This window comes from Hemitrygon akajei, chromosome 9 (assembly GCF_048418815.1).
Source record: "Hemitrygon akajei chromosome 9, sHemAka1.3, whole genome shotgun sequence".
Taxonomy (NCBI): Eukaryota; Metazoa; Chordata; class Chondrichthyes; order Myliobatiformes; family Dasyatidae; genus Hemitrygon; species Hemitrygon akajei.
Genome location: NC_133132.1, coordinates 140,736,158 through 140,757,407, shown reverse-complemented (window position 1 = coordinate 140,757,407; position 21,250 = coordinate 140,736,158). Strand labels below are relative to the sequence as shown.

General features: G+C 39.1%; 1 protein-coding gene across 3 annotated transcripts in view; it reads left to right on the top strand.

The window, feature by feature from the left end:
• The window catches only part of LOC140733586 (uridine-cytidine kinase-like 1), an 85,109-nt gene that overhangs the window by 60,099 nt on the left and 3,760 nt on the right, over positions 1-21,250 (top strand). For 2 of the 3 annotated variants that reach the window (XM_073057128.1, XM_073057129.1), the window contains exons 9-14: positions 3,880-3,978; positions 9,480-9,573; positions 9,729-9,791; positions 11,392-11,514; positions 11,931-12,038; positions 15,522-15,678. In XM_073057128.1, coding sequence (XP_072913229.1) covers positions 3,880-3,978; positions 9,480-9,573; positions 9,729-9,791; positions 11,392-11,514; positions 11,931-12,038; positions 15,522-15,678 — 644 coding nt within the window. The remainder of the gene's footprint in view (positions 1-3,879; positions 3,979-9,479; positions 9,574-9,728; positions 9,792-11,391; positions 11,515-11,930; positions 12,039-15,521; positions 15,679-21,250) is intronic. The other variant, XM_073057130.1, reaches the window with a different exon arrangement.

Here is a 21,250-nt window from a genome sequence, read left to right as displayed (position 1 = left end):
TTTTATTTTAGATTTATTAAATTACTTGAATAGAAATTCCTCAGTTGCCTTGGTGGGATTCGAACTCCATGATAGAATTCAGGCTTCTGGTGCTATTGGAGTAACCTAATGACTAGCCAACGTTAAAGATGAAGGTGAATGTAAGTGTTGTTTAGTGAGGCACATCTGCCAATGTTGCTAAAGCATTGGCAGAGAAGACACAGGAAGTGCATGAGGCAGGGTAAAGGAATCTGGAAATTATAGAAAATGTGTTTGTAGGACTAAAGAAAATGAGAGATTGAGATGGTTTAGGCAATGCTTGCAAATCAAAAAGAACATCAGAATTTTAACTTAAGGAGATCACCCTCATTCTTCTGAATTCTAGTGAATACAGGCCCAGAGACATCAAACGCTCTTCATATAACAAGCTATTCAATCCTGGAATCATTTTTGTGAATCTCCTTTGAGCCCTCTCCAGTTTCTGCACATTGCTTCTCAGATAACTGTTCGCGTTCTTCCACAGGGAAGACTGATGCAAAATACTTACTCAGTCCATCCGCCATTTCCTTGTCCCCTATCACAATAGCGTATCTCTTCTCCTCCTTTCCCTTCTGAGTCATAGAGGCAGACTCAGTGCCAAAGACCTGACTTTCCTTTATTTGGACAAGCCCCCCCTCCCCCCAACCCAAAGTGATATACCTGTTGTTGAGGGGGTTGGCCATGGGGGTCCTCTACACTGACTCCTTAATCCTTTTCCCCTTCCTGACTGTCACCCAGTTTCCTGTGTCCTGCACCTTGGATGTAACTACCTCCCTATATGGCCTATCTGTCACCCCCTCAGCCTCCCAAATGATCTTGAGTTCATCCAGTTCCAACTCCAACAACAATGTGGATTGTTAGAAGCTGCAGCTAGATCTAGATGCACCTCACTGTTGTAATTGTCAGGGACACTGGACATCTTCCTGCCTCCCCACATCCTACAAAAGGAGCATTAAGAGGGAGAAGAGGGTGGATGTGGAATGTGATGTATTTTGTCAGTCAACTTTAGATTGTGATATTTGACACAATTTGCCCTGGATCCTATAGGCCATAATTTTTTAAACCACTTTCCCATGTGGTACCTTGCCAAAGGCTTTACTGAATTCTGTGTAAAACACATCAACTGCACTGCCCTCATGAATAGAATTTGCTACCTCTTGAAGAAAATTTCAGATGTGTCAGATTGGATCTGCCCTTGACAAAGCTATCCTGGCTCTCTGACAAGACGCTAATTCCAAGCAATCGTTAATCTTGCCCCTTCGTATATTCTCCAATAACTTCCCTACTACTAATATTGGACACATTGATTTATAATTGTTACGCTATTCCCTGCTGCGCTGTTTTGCACAGAGGTCACATTTGTTGTCCTGTAGTCAACAGGAGACTATCTTGTCATGTGCAAGGATTTCAAAAAAAGTTAAAACATTAAGATTAGGACATACAAGTGATTAGACACTGAGGAAAGCAGCCTGTGGTGAAACCTGTAGTAATTTCTTTGGAGTTTGAATTTGGCCAAGCCTAATTTATTGGAAATAAAATACACAAAGTTACTCAGATCTAAAATCATTAATGCTTTACTTCATAAGGATTGATTTTGTTTGATAATTCCCACATTCATAAGAAAACCTTTACAATATTTAAATCACTGTAAATATATTAGGAATGTACAATAGAAAATAAATTATTTTCATTTAAAAGACGACTCAAATTAATGGATTGCCAGTAGGTCCAAGTGTATAGTCAGAATTTCATGTTATATGTTACAATTCTGTACCCAAAAGGCATTACAAGTCCCTGCAAAAATGTTATTTTTTTACCACACAGACTGCTACCCTGTATTTTCTTTGTTGAAGTGTCTACAATGTGTGTAGTAGTGGTCTGCTCAAGTATAAAATTAAAATCTGATCTGGCCAATATGAGAATAAGAACCTGTATATGTGTTGCTCAGATCTGACCATTATCAAAATGTATTAATCATAAAAAAGACTTATCCAAAATATGGTCCCAACTCACAGTGCATGTCCACTCCATCCACTATTGCACAGCGCTCCTGTGACTTTCTGAAGCCAAGGTGTAACTCCTTGAATCACCCTGCTTTCAGTAACTTTTTTTTGTAAGTGTCAGGTAGTTCACCTGTCCCAAGGGTACTCTTGTGCCCAGAAAAAAACAGTCTTGGAGAACTTATGTTTTGATGAAGTTCTTAGTTCCAGGCTAAAACCAGAGGACTTTATATTTTCATATCTAAACTTAAACCAACACACAATTGAGTCACATTGAGCTCATACGGTAAAGTTGGAGATTGAGAGGCAGGTGAACCATGTATGTGCGTTGCCAGAGCCCAGTTTGGTCTCTCGATATCAGTATGTGAGTACTTTGAAGTAGTCTCAGCTTTTTCCTCCTTTTCTTGCCTTAGAATGGCAAGGTGAATTCCAGGACCTCTATCACATCACAGATTGAATGGTTAACACTTCAGATTTAGGACTGGTATGGAGTTGATTGGCCTGTAACACATGCAATTCATTTTATTAATACAATTGCCACTGGATTTATAAAAAGACTTGTCAAGCTTAATTTATTTGGGGAAAACATGCAAAATTTCACACATATGAATTGGGTGCAGGAGTAGGTCTCTTAAACTTGCTCAGCCATTTAATATGATTACAGTTAATCACTTAAACTTCATAACCCTTCCACGTGTGGTAACTTTTACCTTCCTGCCTGCTCAACTAATTATGAATGTCTGCTTTAAAAATATTGCTTCTGCCACACCCCCAGAGTTCCAAGGACTTGTGACACTTGGAGAGAGTATGTTTCATCTCAACTCTTTTTAAATGGACGAGCCTTATTTTTATGTACTGGTCTTTAGTTCTAGACTTTTCCCACACAAAAGAGCATCCCTTCCACATCCACCCTGTCAAGACCCCTCAAATTTCAATCAAGTCCACATTCACATTTCTGAATTCCGGTAGATGCACACTTGGCCTGATCAAATACTCTCATAACAGAACTTGCCCATTCCTGATTTTAGTCCAGTAAACCTTTGAGCTGTTTCCAAGACAAACATTCTCTCTTAAAAGAGACTAAAGAGCTTGTTTTTACCCATGCATATTTATTTTCCCTTATAATGATAAACTATAGCATTCTGATAGCTTTTTTAATTAACTGTAATACCAGCTATTTGTAATTCATATACGTTTTAAGTCTGTGTTGCAGGCTTCTGTAGTCCCTCCCCATTTTGATTGGGTTTTTTTCCTGCTGATATGGACAGTTTTGTATTTTTCCATATTTCATTTAATATATCAGTGCCTGTTCATTGAACCTATCCATACATATTTGTGAATCCTTATCTCTGCTTCACAACATACTTGTCAGTCTGGCTTTGCTTACTTTCAAGTTATTTATATAAATCATTTGAAGCTGAGGTTCCAGCACCAACCCCCTGAGGCACATCAGTATCTGCTTCTTGCCAATCTGAAAAGACACATTTATGTGTACCCTCTGTTTCCTGTTGGCTAGCTTGTGTTCAATTCTTGCCAATGTGTTATCTGCTAACCATGGTCTTTAGTTGACTCATCACAGTATTTGAAATTAAAAACAACAAACTTGCTAACATTTTTTTAGATCATTCAAATTAGATTTTCATAATGAAAGATAATAAGTTTAGAATGCCAACAAAATAAGTTGTCTCATAGTTTTGCTATATTTTATTTGAAGGCTACAGTACCTACTTCGAATGGATGATGGATCTTGCTTTATTATCGAAAATATTGCCAACAGTCAGAAAATTAGATTATTATACTTGCTTCAGGGTTTATTTGCAGGTAACAATTTTCACTTGGTGTTATCTTTAATCCCTCACAGAGCAGCCCTTGCATCTGCCCACCAAGGTCAACCACTGCCAGATAAGTTAAGCGTCCTTGAAAGCACTCCACAAGTTAGAGGAATGCATACTATTATCAGGTAATTATAGATCCTGCTTTTAAAGTTTTTATTTAAGTGTATAATTACAGGAGTAGAGATTCTTACCAAGAAGGGGAAAAATTGTAGTGTCCCTTTCGTGTAGGGAATGAGGACACAATAAAGGGGGAAAAAAAAGTCTGGTATATTATTAACAAGGCTGGGGCACAATTAATTACTGTCGAAGAACATGAAGGTTTAAAAGACATAAATCAGAATTTAAAGAAATGAAGGTAAACAGATGTCATGTTTCTAGCCCCTGCAGTATGAAATCACTTTCTCTTTCTTTTGAACTCATGAGGCTAAGGTTCACTAAAGAATAACCTATCCTGTATGTCAAGGACAAGTGTATTGGTATATAGAATAAAGTCTGGATATCAAAATTTTGCCCATGATTGGTACCATTGTGCTGAAAAGAAATGTTGCACATATTTATGAAGTTTGGGGTGTATTTGTTAGGAAATTACTTTGAGATTAGGAATGCACTGACCTGGATTATAATTGCCGACTGCTTTAATTGACTAGAAGAGATATAAATAAACACTCTTTTAAAATTTGCTTTCTGAACTGATGGAGCCTCTCTTCAGTGGAGTGTTTTTAGTCACTTTGGTAGGGAAATTTTTGCTTAGTTATTGTGTGTTGTACTAGTCTTCAGTTCTCATGAGGAGGCCAGATTTCCACAGTTCACTGCTAAGGGAACTTTGGTTTCAAGATGTCTTAAGGGAAGAATCATCATCCTTGCATGTTTCCTCAAAGCCCACAAGAGCTGATGTATGTTTAAGTGAGATCATCACTCATTCTACTAAACTGAATGGGAGGGTTTTTCCCCTTTCCAGGGATATATCTGTCAATCTTTGCTGCACTTTCAGTTTATATATTTTGTTTAGAGATACATCACGGAATAGGCCCTTTGAGCCACGCCTCCCCAGAAACCCTCAACTAACCTTATTCACAGGACGATTTACAATGACCAGTTAACCTACCCAGTACACCTTTTGGACTGTGGGAGGAAACCAGAGCACCCGGAGAAAATCCATACATTCCTCGGGGACTCCTTACAAAGGATACCAGAATTGAACTCCGAACTTCGATGCTCTGAGCTGTACTTTTATTTATTTAGCAATACAGCATGGAGTAGGCCTTCTGGCCCTTTGCACCACACCGCCCCAGCAACCCCGACAAATACGATTTACCCTAACCTAATCAATTCAGAATGACCAATTCACCTAACCGGTACGTCTTTGGACTGTGGGAGGAAACCAGAGGACCAGAGGGCGAATGTATAGCGACTCCTTACAGAACAGCACCAGAATTGAACTTTGAGCTCCAGAACACCCTGAGCTAAAATAACATCAAGCTAACATACTGATTGCCTTCCTAATCGGTTGTTCTGTCTCATGTGTTAAACTTAAATGATTAGTGTACAAGATCACTCTGGATTTTAAAATAAAATAGAAACCTGAGGATCCCTTAAAAATTAAAAACACAAGGTTTCAAGTTTCAGAGAAATTGGTAAGTGTTTTCAAAGTGGATGACCTTACATTTTTCCATATATTTCACCATTCCCCATCCTCAAATGTTCAATTAATTACATCTCCTTGAAACCTCCTCACAACTCGCACTGCCGCCAACTTGTGTAAAATGGTTGTTTTGCAGTCATGTCTTGTGAACGTTATTCAATCCTTGTAGCATTCCAGTGGCCGTGGCCTTCCAATCTGAAAATTAACTGTTCATTCCCAGTCTCTGTTTCCTGTCCTATAACCATTTCTCAGGCTATATTGGTATATTGTCCCTGATCCCATTTCCTGTAAATTTGTACGTGTGTGTGTATGTAACCCCCTGGGTCGCCCCAGGCTCGCTCAGCTCGTTCTCGTCTAGGGGGAGCAGCCTTCGGCCCCGCCAAACTGGGTAATCAGCTGGTGTGGATGCTGTATGATGTCCCCGCCTCGCCCAAAAAAAGACAGTACACCATATGCGATTAAATGAGTACAATTTATAAAGGTTACTATAACTAAGTGATTAATAACAATACAGTATATATGAAGGAAAAACAATAAAGAAAAGGCGCCAAACTTATCAAAGTCCAAACCACTTCGTGCACAACCATTGGAGCTCAATTACTGAAGTCTTCTGGCCACCATTCGATCCCCTCCGAACTCCTCGACTCGCAGCTTAGGACCACCCGAAGTGGTCGACCAAGCACATCTAGCTTTATCTCCTCTCCTCGGAGTACCTCCTGGCCTTGGACTCCCGCTTGGGGTCCGTTCCTCGCCCAGCTTACAGCATCGCGTCCTCTCTCTCTCAACCCCTCGCGCCGATCTCCCCAAAAGCCCGCCAACAATAGCTTATAGACTCAGAAGAAAGAACAACATTGATCCCAATTGGTTTACAAAGGAATACAATTCTCGTTATCAGTAAATTTTAACCCAAACAAGCTTCCAGCACTCTCTCGCAACAAAGAAGCATTCCTGCTTTTAACAAAACAAAGAAGCCATTTTGATTACATACACAGTAACAAAGAAAAAAGAAGAAACCCCCTTTACATGTATAATTTGCAAAAGGTATAGTTAACTAGGCCCTTTAAGCCTTCAGTGCTGTTTAATAAGAACATCGTTGATAAGTTTGTAATCCCAACTCTCTTTCTCTTGTCCTTACCTACCACCCCATGAGCCTCTGCAACTTCGCCATCTTTTATTTATTTGTTGAGAATAAGCCTTTCTGCCCCTTTGAGCCACGTCATTCAGCAATCCCCCGATTTAATCCTTGCCAAATCATGGGAAAATATACAATGACCAATTAACCTACCAACCAGTAAGTCTTTGGACTGTGGGAAGAAATCCACACAGTCAGGGAGAATGTGCAAACTCCTCACAGGCAGCACTGGGAATTGAACCTGGGTCACCTGTAAAGCGTTGCGCTTACCACCACTCTACCTTGCCGCCTTTGATGGGATCCTACCACCAAACAGATCTTTATCTCCCTGCTGCTCTCTGCTTTCTGCTGGCATTACTCCCTCTGCAATTCACTTCTCCATTCATCCTTCCCCACTAATCTCCCTCCTGGCACTTATCCCTGCAAGCAGCAAGTGTGCCAAACCTGCCCATTCACCTCTTCCCTCACCTGCATTCAGGGGCTCAAGTTGTCTTTCCAAGTGAGGCAACATTTCTCCCGTGAATCTGTTGAGGTCATCTACTATATCTGATTCTCTTGACGTAGCCTCCTCTACATTAGTGAGACCTGACATAGACTGGGGGAACGCTTTGATGAGCACCTTCAGTCCATCTGCAAAATGCAGCATTTCCCAGTGGCCAACAATTTCAATTCCAATCTACATTCCCATTCCAACATGTTGGTCCATGGCCACCTCTTCTGCCACAATGAGGCCACTCCCAGGTTGGAAGAACACGACCTTTATATTCCGTTTCAATAGCCTCCAACCTGATGGCATGAACGTCTATTTCTCCAACTTCTGGTAATTTTATCTCTTGGCCCCCCCCCCCCCCCCCCCTTCCAACTACTCTTCACTTTCCCCTAATGCCTCTCCTCTTTCCCTTTCTTTCTTCCATGGTCCACTTTCTCCTGTGATATTCCTTGTCCAACCCTTGATCTTTTCCATTGATCACTCCCAGCTACAGTTGAAATAAAATGTTTGTGAGCCCTTTGCAATAACCTGGTTTTCTGCATTAATTACTCATAAAATGTGGTCTGATCTTCATCTAAGTCACACTAGACAAACACAATCTGCATAATACACAAACAATTGTACTTTTTTTTAATGTCCTTGTAGAACACATTGTTTAATCATGTGTCCAGACTGGAGAAAGTATGTGAACCCTTCTATTTAATAATTGGTAGAACCTCTTTTAGCAGCAATAACTTCCACCAAATTCCTGTACCTGCTGATCAGACTTGTACAACGGTGAGGAGGAATTTTAGACCATTCCTCCATACAAAACTGTTTCTGTTCATCAATATTTCTGTGTTACCTTTCATGAACAGCCCTCTTCAGGTCATCTCACAGCATCTCAATTGGGTTAAGGTCTGGACTCTGGCATGCCCATTCTAAAACACAAATTTTCCTACTTTTAAGCCATTCTGTTGTTGATTTACTCTTGTGTATCAGGTCATTGTAATGTTGCATTGTCCAACTTCTATAAAGCTTCAGGTATCAGACCACTACCCTGACATTCTCCTGTAAAATGTCTCGATACAATTTTGAATTCATTGTTCTTTCAACAGTTGCAAGCTGACCACGCCCTGAGGCAGCAAAGCAGCCTCAAACCATGATGCTCCTTCCACCATGCTTCACAGTTGGAATGAGGTTTTGATGTTGGTGTGCAGTGCCCTCTTTCCTCCAAACATAGTGGTGGACATTTCTGGCAAAAAGTTTCAACTTTTGTCTCATCTGTCCACAGGCCAGTGTCCCAGAAATGTTTTGTAACATCAGGTGGTCTTTTGCAAACTTGGCGTGCAGCGGTACTTTTTTTTGAGAGCACTGGTGTCCTTCCATGAGCACCATTCTTGTTCAGTGTTTTTCTTATAGTGGACATACGAGCATGCTTGTTTTAATAAGAATCTTAATATATGTTACATAGTTTTCAATTGTTTCTCAACTGGGATTCCCAGAACCCTAGGGTCCTGTGAGAGGTCGCTAGTGTCTCCACAAGAGATCATGATTTTTAAAAAGTGTTTTTTGATCTTGGGGCAAGATACAATGCTAACACTCACAGTGGTGGGCAGCAGGACTGTGTTTATTTGGTTGTGTCCATTCTTAGTTTTTGACGCAAGATAGGGGAGGCCATTGATAATTGGTGTGCGGAGGGGAGGATGGTAAGCTGATAATTGATGGGTGCTGTATTCCCCGGAGGGGAGGGCGGCAGGCTGATGGTGAGTGCAGTATTGCACTGAAGGGAGGACAGTAGACTGATGAGTTTGGTGCGTTTTCCAAGCATTGGATAGACCCTCCCAACTTGAGCTGTGACGTCAGCCTTTTCCTCCCAAATTACCTCCCTCAACTTCCCCTTGGACACTTCCGACTGACTTGTGGGAGTAAACAAACTCTGCCGGTATAGCAGAAAATTAAATCTACTAAGCCTACCTTAAGAAAACTTAAGTCCCATTTTGGCTTAAGCCAGTTATTTAACAGAAATTTATTATGTTTGCCTCATGAGTTTTTAAAATTTATGAAAGGGAAAGAAAGATGAATTTCAAGAAAGGTAAGCTAAGTTTAACTACCTGTTTTTTTTTCAAGTTAGGTTGCCTAAAAATTAATTCTCTACTTAAAAAAGCATTGATGATTATTTTTGGATTATTTTATCTACAACTTACTGATTACGGTAACGTACCACAAGCTGTAAATATAATAGTCTTTAAGGGTTCCTCCATGACAAAAGGTTGAGAAGGGCTGGGTTACAGGATACTTTTAAAAATAATATCATTTGATTAAATCTGACATGCAACAAATGGAATTTCAGCTATTTTTAATAATTTCTTTCATTGCACAGAAATAAAGACACAAGTCGAGATGAGTTCATCTTCTATTCAAAAAGGTTAATGAGGTTACTGATTGAGCATGCTCTTTCCTTTCTGCCGCTCAAGGTGAGTTTATAGAGTGCGCATGTCAGTGGTAAAATAGGAAGCCTGTTTTAGGCTAGTAGTCCATTAATGTATAAATTAGTATTTACTGTCAAAATAATAAAGCAATAATGTTCTTTAAATGTTTTCTGATTTCCTTCTGGAATGAATTTTCACAGCCTGTTACAGTGGAAACGCCTCAAGGAGAACTGTACGAAGGAAAACGATTTGATGGGAAAAGGGTGAGTGTTTTGCCATTATTGTCTACAATGTTTTTATTATATACTGATTCCTAATGTTCATTTCAAATTACCAGAGTAAAATTTCATTGCAGGATAAGAATCTGTAAATCACATATGGCTAGATCTGTGAATTACAGCATATTTTTAAAGAAAAGCCTAATGTTTAGTTTGCATTAAATGTTCCTGAAATACAATATTACTTTAGTTGAGGAATTCTGCAAATCATGTGTTTAATGCTTTTTCTAATAAGGTTTTAGTTCAGCATTACTTGATATTTTGTATCAGGCATTTATAGGACGAAGATACTTACACTTGAAGTAATACATGATCAGGAATTTATGGGGAAAGTTACTTAGACAAATAGAATTTCATCATATTTAATTATCTAATTACAAGATTGTAAAGAAAATGAAAGGAATAAATCCAGACAAATTGTGTACTATGGACAGGCTTAAATAACAGAGGATGTGGGTTTTCTGTTTCAACGCCAGGATTAAATTCTAAATAGGGAAGGAAGTTAAATGATTTTATTTTATCCATATAACAGTTACTAGCCAGCTGATGGTGTAGTGGCATCTAGTGGGCAGGAAGGGACAAGCTGGGAAGTTTATTGGTGAAAGAGATGCAGGGCTGGAGAAGGGGGAATCTGATAGAGGAGAGGACAGAAGGCCATGGAAAAAAGAAAAGGTGAAGGTGATGGGCAACTACTGAAAGTTCAAGACATCCATCAGGTTGAAGGCTACCCAGATGGAATAGAGAGCTCTTCCGACTGAGTGTGGCCTCATTGCGACAGTAGAGGTGGCCATGGATTGATATATCGGAATTTGAATGAGAAGTGGAATTAAAATGGGTGGCCACTGGGAGATCCCACTTTTTCTGGCAGATGGAGCATGGGTGCTCAGCAAAGCGGTCTCCCGATCTACATCTGGTCTCACCAATATACAGAAGACCACAGTGGGAGCACCGGATACAGTAGATGACCCCCAACAAGTTCGTAGGTGAAGTGTTGCCTCACCTGGAAGGACTGTTTGGGGCCCTGAATGGTCATGAGGGAGGAAGTGTAGCACTTGTTCTTAACCAGACATCTGTGGTAAGATGTCTGACTTCAGTTCATTTCTGACTTACGTATTTCGGTATCAGACTTGTTGATTGGAGACATATAGAATAATGATTAGAAAATGACCAGTATTTCTCTGCAAAACTGCAGGAGCGGTTTGGCTTGTTGATTCCATTAAATCTCATTTGATCCTTAAAATGCAAATAAGTTTCTATCATAAACCAAATAATCTTACTCTCTTGCATATACCGACTGTACCTGTTACTACTATATAAGCGTTTGGTGTGATTGGATGTGATAATGAATAATGAGCAGTTACTGAAGATGTCTTGGTAATGTTTAAATGAAAGAGTGTGATTAGAGATTGAATTGGAGAGACCTTGATGCCCTGAATGTCTGTCTAATCAAAATTCATCCTCTAGGAGGGAGCAGAAATAAAAAAGAAAAGGACAACTTACTCCAGGCTGTCCCTGAGTTACAAACGCCTGTCTTGTGAATGTTCTATAACTAAGCTGTAACTATGAACTATTCCTTGTTCTTCAGATAACAGGAGTTTCCATTCTCCGTGCTGGTGAAACAATGGAGCAGGCACTAACAGCAGTGTGCAAGGATATCAGATTAGGAAAGATTCTTATTCAGACAAATCATGACACAGGAGAGCCTGAGGTACCGACTGCTGGTCAATTCTAGACCATCTTTCTTAGGGAATCTTGGAATAATTGCCATGCCTTGATTATGTTCTTTTTTATATAATATGATTTAACATTTCAAATTGTAGATGAAGCAAGCATGGTTAACATACTAAACCATATACTCTTCTAAGCATGCAAGTTCTCCTAATTAATCTTTAACCTCTGATAGATCCTCTGTTAAGTCACTGGTTACAAAATAAAAACATTTCTAGACATGCATTACATTAACTGATTATTCATTGCACCAATATAAGTAGCAAAATCCCTGAAGGCTTTACTTTTCTGTAAAACCATAATTGATTTGTAGTTCTTCCATAGTTGTCAGTTGATGTAACTGCATTCCTTACTAGATGAAAGCTGTAAATTGATTAATTTCTTGCTTTTGTGTAGCTACATTATCTTCGATTACCTAAGGATATCAGTGAAGATTATGTCATTTTGATGGACAGTACAGTATCAACAGGTGCTGCTGCTATGATGGCAGTTCGAGTCCTTTTGGTGAGTATCCATTTAGTTAAGTATAGATTGCTTAGAATTTATGCACTGATATGAATTGCAGTCTCTGGTAAATTAATGTTTAAGTATTTTATACCAATATTTTACTCCATAACTATTTCAAACAATAAAGAAATTTAAATCTACCATGGCCATTGCTTGTTAATTTTTTTAATAATAAAATACCAGGAGATGTCATCTGCAGTAATACTTCTGTACATTCATAAATAATTTGGCTTGTAACTTGGTTCCATTGTTTAAAAAGGGTTCTAAGAGTAAACCTAGCAATTATAGGCCTGTCAGTTTGACATCAGTGGCAGATAAATTAATGGAAAGTATTCTTAGAGGTGGTATATATAATTATCTGGATAGACAGGGTCTGATTAGGAACAGTCAACATGGATTTGTGCGTGGAAGGTCATGTTTGACAAATCTTATTGAATTTTTGAAGAGGTTACGAGGAAAGTTGACGAGGGTAAAGCAGTGGATGTTGTCTATATGGACTTCAGTAAGGCCTTTGACAAGGTTCCGCACGGAAGGTTAGTTAGGAAGGTTCCATTGTTAGGTATTAATATTGAAATAGTAAAATAGATTCAATAGTGGCTAGATGGGAGATGCCAGAGAGTAGTGGTGGATAACTGTTTGTCAGGTTGGAGGCCGGTGACTAGTGGTGTGCCTCAGGGATCTGTACTGGGTCCAATGTTGTTTGTCATATACATTAATGATCTGGATGATAGGGTGGTAAATTGGATTACGGTAGTAAGTATACAGATAATACTAAGGTAGGTGGTGTTATGGATAATGAAGTAGGTTTTCAAAGTTTGCAGAGAGATTTAGGCCAGTTAGAAGAGTGGGCTGAGTGATGGCAGATGGAGTTTAATGTTGGTAAGTGTGAGGTGCTACATTTTAGTAGGAATAATCCAAATAGGACATACATGGTAAATGGTAGGGCATTGAAGAATGCAGTAGAACAGAGTGATCTAGGAATAATGGTGCATAGTTCCCTGAACGTGGAATCTCATGTGGATAGGGTGGTGAAGAAAGCTTTTGGTAGGTTGGCCTTTATAAATCAGAGCATTGAGTATAGGAGTTGGGATGTAATGTTAAAATTGTACAAGGCATTGATAAGGACGAATTTGGAGTATTGTGTACAGTTCCGGTCACCGAATTATAGGAAAGATGTCAACAAAATAGAGAGAGTACAGAGAAGATTTACTAGAATGTTACCTGGGTTTCAGTACCTAAGTTACAGGGTAAGATTGAACAAGTTAGGTCTTTATTCTTTGGAGCATAGAAGGTTGAGGGGGGACTTGATAGAGGTATTTAAAATTATGAGAGGAATTGATAGAGTTGACATGGATAGGCTTTTTCCATTAAGAGTAGGGGAGATTCGAACAAGAGGACCTGAGTTGAGACTTAGGGGGCAAAAGTTTAAGGGTAGCATGAGGGGGGAATTTCTTTACTCAGAGAGTGGTAGCTGTGTGGAATGAGCTTCCAGTAGAAGTGGTAGAGGCAGGTTCGGTATTGTCATTTAAAGCAAAATTGGATAGGTATATGGACAAGAAAGGAATGGAGGGTTATGGGCTGAGTGCGGGTCAGTGGGATTAGGTGAGAATAAGCATTCGGCACGGACTAGAAGGGCCGAGATGGCCTGTTTCCGTGCTGTAATGGTTATATGGTTATATATATATATATATATATGGAAGTTCTGATTGTGAAAGACAAATGCAAGCAGTAGTTTATGATTTATTGAACAACCAGTTTGAACAAAACTTCTTTGGTAAATGATCCATTTTGAATCATAAAATTCAAAGAAAGAAATAGGTTTAATGTGTTGACAAGTGTTAACAATATAGGGTATTTCACACCTCTTTTAACTTCTGTGTATAGTAAATCAGGTCTCTGTTAGCATACCTGTTTTCTCATGAAAGGGCTCAGTAGTTTCTGCAATCTAAAAGCGATGCACTGCTGATGCTGGAAATGTTCAACAGATCAGACAGCAGTCGCGGAGAGGGAAGCAATTATTGTGTCTGGTTGGTGACGTTTCATCAGAATGGCAAAATGTTAAAGTGAAACAAGTTTAAGTTGCTGAGACTGGTTCAACCACATCTGGAGTATCGCATTCAGTTCTGGTCACCCCACTATAGGAATGCATTAGAGGGCAGGTTATGTGAAGTTGGGCAAGCACTTCTTGATAAATTGTACAAACTTTGTTTTCTTTGGAGCAGCAAACCTGAGAGAGGTTTATAAGATTGAGAGGTCTAGATAGGGTAGACAGCTGGTATCTCTTTCCCATGGTCAAATTGTTTAATACTGGGGTACAGACATGTAAGGTGAGGGGGATAAGCTCAAAAGAGATGGGTGGGGCAAGTTTGTTTTACACAGTGGTGAGTTCTTAGAATACTTTGGGGGTCGTAGTAAAGGCAAAAATGATAAGAGATATTTTAAGAGGCTGTTAGATAGTTACATGAATGGGTAGAGAATGGAGGGATGGGGACATTGTGTGGGCTGAAAGGATTAGTTTAGATAAGGCATTTAATTAGTTTGGTACAATATCACAGGCCGAAAGGCCTGTTCCTGTTCTGTTCTGTGTTCTAATATACTTAAAGTGCTTTGGGATATGCATAAATCTTTATATGAAAATGTTAAAGAAATGCAAAATAGTCATCAAAGAATATGCTAAAACTTTCTTAACAGAATTCGCTAATTTTGTAATACCCTATCTAATTTAAAATAGTAAGATAAAATGTGATCATTAGTCAGTGGTTTTCAATTCAGTTGGTATATCTCAGTTGGCACGTTTCAGTTTAGTGAAACTGAGTCTGCATGTGACAACTAATGGGCTTGGCCATAAATCTGTTTGAAGTGTTAATTGTCTACACAGTGAATTGGAGATTTATTTTTAAGCTATTAGAATTATATATCAATTAGTGAAAAACTTGATATTCAGAATGTTTTGATAAGACCAAGCTTATCTCATTTTTTAGGATAAATTTGGTCTTGTCATAATATGCATATTAAACAATAGTATTTTTTAAAGAATTGTTTTGGCAATCATCTTTTCTCCTTTCTCAATATATAGTGTAATGTGAGAGTAATTGAGGTATCTGAATTTATTTCCTTGCCTCACCCAAAGCTTAGGGCCCAGAATTAAATCGCATTGGTTAATATAGCAGACAGTCTTTTGGTACATTGGGTGTAATGTTACAATACAGTGTATAGTCATTTATAGTTTAGATTCTCATAGAGCCAAATGGTTATATGAAAATATTGTGAATTACCTATTTCTGATTTACTGTATAAAGTTGACTTCCAGCTATCTTAAAATTGTTATCTCTACGCTGAAAATTTGAATGGTCTCTGAAAATTTTAAGAAGTAACTTTAGTTTGCAGAAAAGTTTGCTTTGTCAATTTGTATCTGGCAACATATTTGATGTTAGAGTATTTAAAATGTGCACTGCATAAAATTATTCTGACTTATTTTAGGATCATGATGTGCAGGAAGATAAAATTTTTCTACTCTCATTATTGATGGCTGAAATGGGAGTGCATTCAGTGGCTTATGCCTTTCCCAAGGTTAACATCATAACCACAGCAGTAGACAAGAAAGTAAATGATGAATTTCACATTATTCCTGGAATAGGTAAGATTATCTATCAATTCAAATGTAACCAAATGGTATTCTTCTGCCCCCCCCCCCCCCCCCCTACTCCCTTGCCATTTAATTTATTTATAACCACTCAGATTTTGAGTTGTTCATATATAAAGAAAAAGTTTACGGAAGTCACTTAATCAAGTACCATGTGAAGGATTTGATAAAGACTTAAAAACTTAACAGGCAACTGGCTCTGGTATGTATGCACTTGCAAGGTGTGAGAGGTTGACTTTCTAGAATTTTTTGTACATTGGCGTACCTTGATGGTTATTAGTTACCTTTTCTTGCATAAAAGATAATATGTACCAAACGTAACATCGACATTTGCAAAGCAGATGAAACTCAGGAACATTGTAAACAGTGAGGAAGATGGGAGCACAGCAGGAGATTAGAAGTAGTCTGGTGATGCAGGCCATCCTCTTGTTGAAATTTAATGTAAATTGTGAATTGGTGTACATGTACCATGGTATAGTGAGAAACTCATCTTGCATGCAGTTAATACAGATCAAATCATTACAACAGGAATGAATTGAGGAAAAAGAAAACGGTAAATGTTAAGGTTGCACAGAGAAAGTGCACTGCAAGGAGACAATTGGATGCAATATAGTGAGGTACACTGAAGTCAAGGGTGCATCTTGTTATACTAGGGAACCATTCAATAGTCTTAAAACAGCAGAATAGAAACTGTCATTGAACCTGGTGGTATGTGCTTCCAGGCTTTTCTATTTTCTATCTACTGCCTGAAGGGAGGGGAAGAAGAGAAAATAACCAGTGTGAATGGAACCATTGATTGTGCTGAGCTGAGAGAGCAAGAAGTGTAGACAGGGTACAGGTTTCTGTGATAAGCTGAGCTGTGTCCACTATCGTGCAGTTTTTTTTGTGACCACAGATGGAATAGTTGGTATAACAAGCCATGATGCATCCAGATAGGATGTTTTCTATGCTGCATTGATTTAAAAATTAGTGAGGGTCAAAGGGACATGCCAAATTTCTTTAGCCTCCCAAGAAGGTAGGGGCACTGGTGAACATTCTTGGCCATAGTATCAGTGGGATTGGACCAGGACAGGGTATTGGTGATGTTCTTTCCTAGGATCTTGCAACTTGCAACCTCAGCACCAATTGATATAATCAAGCATGTACACCATCCCAGTTCCTTAATCAATAACCAGCTCTCGTTTTGCTGACATTGAGGGAAAGGTTGCTTCCATGGCACCGCGTCACTAGGCTCTCTATCTCCTTCCTACAGTGCCTATAAAAAGTATTCACCCTCCCCGGAAGTTTTCATGTTTTTATTGTTTTACAACATTGAATCAAGTTGGATTTACTTTTGCTTTTTTTCTTGACTGCTCAACAGAAGACACTGTGTCAAAATGAAAATAAACTTCTACAAATTGGTCTAAAATTATTGCCATTATTAAACACAAAATAATTGATTGCATAATTGCTCACCCCCTTCAAGTCAGTATTTAGTAGATGCACATTTGGCAGCAATTACAGCCTAGAGTCTGTGTGAATAAATCTCTTAACGGCTTTGTACATCTGGACACTGCAATTTTTCCCATTCTTCTTTACAAAGCTGCTCAAACTCTGTCAGATTGCATGAGTGAACAGCCCTTTTCAAGTCCAGTCACAAACTCTCAATTGGATTGAGGTCTGGACTGTGACTTGGCCACTCCAGGACATTAACTTTGTTGTTCTTAAGCCATTCCTGTGGAGCTTTGGTTTTATATTTGGGGTCATCGTCTCGCTAGAAAACAAATCTTCTCCCAAGTTGAAGTTCCCTTGCAGGCTACATCAGGTTTTCCTCCAGGATTTCTCTGTATTTTGCTGCATTCAATTTACCTTCTTTACCTTCACAAGCCTTCCAGGGCTTGCTGCTGAAAAGCATCTCCACAGCATAATGCAGCCACCACCGTGCTTCATGGTAGGGATGGTGTGTTTTTGATGTGCGTTGTTTGGCTTATGCCAAACATGGTGTTTAGTCTGGCCAAAAAGCTCAATTTTGGTTTCATTAGGCATTAGGACCTTCTTCCAGCTGACTTCAGAGCCTCCCACAAGCCTTCTGGCAATCTGTAGCTGAGATTTCATGTGAGTTTTTTTCAACAGTGGCTTTCTCTGTGCCATTCTCCCATAAAGCTGCAACTGGTGAAGCACCCGGGCAACAGTTGTTGTATGCTCAGTCTCTCCCATCTCAGTCACTGAAGCTTGTAACTCCTCCAGCATTGTCATAGATCTCTTGATGGCCTCCCTCACTAGTCCCCTTCTTGCATGGTCAGTCAGTTTTTGAGGATGGCCTGCTCTAGGCAGATTTACAGCTGTGCCATATTCTTTCCATTTCCATTTCTCTTACCTGTACTCCAAGAGATATTCAGTGACTTGGAAATGTTCTTGTATCAATCTCTTGACTTGTGTTTATCAATAACCTTTTCATGGAGTTGTTCGGAATTTTTGTCTTCATGGTGTAGTTTTTGCCAGGATACTGACTCACCAGCAGTTGGACCTTCCAGATACAGGTGTATTTTTACTACAGTCAATTGAAACAGCTAGACTGCACCAGTGATGATTTGGTGTGCCATATTAAAGGAGGTGAATACTTAAGCAATCAACTGTGTTTTATATGTGTAATTAATTTAGATCGCTTTGTAGAGATCTGTTTTCACTTTGACACGTAAGCACCTTTTTCTCTTGATCATTGTCAAAAAGTCAAATTAAATCCACCGTTAATGTTGTAAAACAATAGAACATGAAAACCTCCAATGGGGGGGGGGGGGGGTTAAATACTTTTTATAGACACTGTATACTCCAATTCATTGTTTTTTCAGATGCAGCCCATTACGGTGGTATCATCCACAAGTTTCTTTGGCCATAACGGTTATGAGTGTCTAGGGAGCTGAGAATGCAGCCTTGTGGGATACAAAGTTTACTAAGTTTTACACTATAGTTGTAAGATTGAAGAGAGGCAATATGAATTGTTAGAATTTTTAAGGGGTGCAGTAGCAGAATGGATGGGTGAATCTACACATTTTTTGAAGACATGAGACAAGTTTGGAAACTGTTTAAAACAAAATCTAGGATTCCTGGACTTGCAAGGAATATACTAAAGATTTACGGAATGCTCATTAGTCATTCATTGGAGTTGTGTCCAGTTCTGGGCACTGTACTATGGGAGAATGCTCGGAATATGTCAGGCCTTGGAGGGAAGAAGATGAGATTTAGCATAATGCTAGTGGGGCGCTTCAGTTATGTGAAGAATTATTCTCAAGACCTGAAAAGAATGTGGAAATTTTATTCAAGTATTCAAAATAATGAGTGACAGTAAAACCAAATTATTTTGGTGCTAATTACCTAGAAGACACTGGTATAATCACAAACAAGAGAAAATCTGCAGATGCTGGAAATCCAAGCAACACACACAAAATGCTGGAGGAACTCAGCAGGCCAGGCAGCATCTATGAAGGGTCTCAGCCCAAAACGTCAACTGGACTCTTTTCCATGGATGCTGCCTGGACACTGGTATAAGACAGTTGTCAAACCAACCAGATAAAGAAGTACAGGAACCTGAGATATAAAAGCAGGAATTGATTACCTGGCTCTTTTTGCCTCTTTGTGCTTCAAAATGATCATTGTTGATGTTTTACTGCAGGGCCATTTTCCACTGCTGATATCATAATCCTTGATTCTCTCAGCATCAAAACGTTATCTGTTGTTGCCTTTGCACAGTTGTGCTGCAGGTAGGACAGCTATCTGGTAGCTCCAATGACATAGATTCAGTCCTACCCTCTGTTGCAGTCTCTGGACATTGTATGTTTCCCCAATAATCACACGGGTTTCCCTTCATGCTCTAGTTTCCTCCCAAATACGAAAGACTTTGTGGTTGTTGAATTGACTGCCTACTGTAAATTAGACGGTTGAGAGGGGACTTGATAGAGGTATTTAAAATAATGAGGGGGATAGATCAAGTTGACGTGGATAGGCTTTTTCCATTGAGAGTAGGGGAGATTCAAACAAGAGGACATGAGTTGAGAGTTAGGGGGCAACAGTTTAAGGGTAGCACGAGGGGGAATTTCTTTACTCAGAGAGTGGTAGCTGTGTGGAATGAGCTTCCAGTAGAAGTGTTAGAGGCAGGTTCGGTATTGTCATTTAAAGTAAAATTGGATAGGTATATGGACAGGAAAGGAATGGACGATTATGGGCTGAGTGCGGGTCAGTGGGACTAGGTGAGTGCAAGCGTCGGCACGGACTAGAAGGGCTGAGATGGCCTGTTTCCATGCTGTAATTGTTATATGGTTAAGAGGTTGTACCCTATTCAGGTAGGTAATGGGGGAAGTCAGTCATATGTAAGAGAAAAGGTTTCAGGACAATCTTGGATGAATGTAATAATAGGATTGATCTGAGAGATTGCATTGACTTAGTGGGCTGAATAGCTTCCACCTCTGTTACAAAAAAGAGTTCTCAATATTTTCAATGCCTGAACCCTTACAGCCCTCTTGTGGACAAAAGTCCATAAATTCACCAGTCTCAGGGTGGGAGCAATGTGGGAAATATTAGGTTATCCCCATGCAAGTGTAGGAGGCAAATTAAGTAAAATTGTTCTGTCGGGCTTTGGCAAGCCAGCAAAATGTGGAAAACAATGGTTATCTTAATTAAAAATACACTCTATAGAGTAAGTGCAGAGAAAGGAAGATTCAGCATATTGGTCTTGGGATACTGTGTCTGTTATGTAAGAAGATATTGAACAGACTGGGCCTCTCCTTTACAGTTTATAAGAATTAGAGAACATTTTAGTGAAACTTGATTTTGTTGAATGGTGGTGCAAACTCAGAGCTAAAAAGCCTACCTGTGTTCCTTTTTGTTATGTTCTTATCACTGACCTGAATTACACCCACTCTGACTTCTGGTTCTAGACATCCCAGCCATGGAAAACATCCCATTTAGCCATGTAAGAAATATATATGTTTTAGAGTCATAACCTCTCAACTCTTTTAACTCTTTTAGGTCTATATATTTTTTAATTCTCATTAAACAAACAGGGTTTGAGCAGAATGGAGACCTATATAATCTAGTGAATCTTCACAGCATAATCTGATGAATCTTCACTGTTCTCCTTCTATGGCAAGTCTATCCTTACTTGGAAGAAAGGCCAAATCTGTACACAATTCCAAATATGGTCTTAGTTGAACTCTACATTTGAAGCAAGATGCCTTAAAACTTCTAATCAAATCCTTTTGCATTAAAATTCATATAGATGTTATGTTCCTAATGGTGGGAGAAAGGTTATACAGCCAGTTCTTATTCACAGGGATATAGTCAAGGGTTTTCATTACGTATCACCTTTGAAAGAAAGGAAGTAACATCATTGGCATGCAGAAGGGTTAGTGCTCCCACCAACAGCATCACACCAATCAAAAGAGTATGTGTTCACTTGTAGTGATCACTGGTAAATGGTGTCACATCTGTTCAGTTGGCATTTTTTTCTGCTTTTATGCATGTCTATTTTTAAATTATAATTGTTCTGAAGCAAACCTTAAAAGATTTATTTGCTTGTAATTGTTAGTGTTTA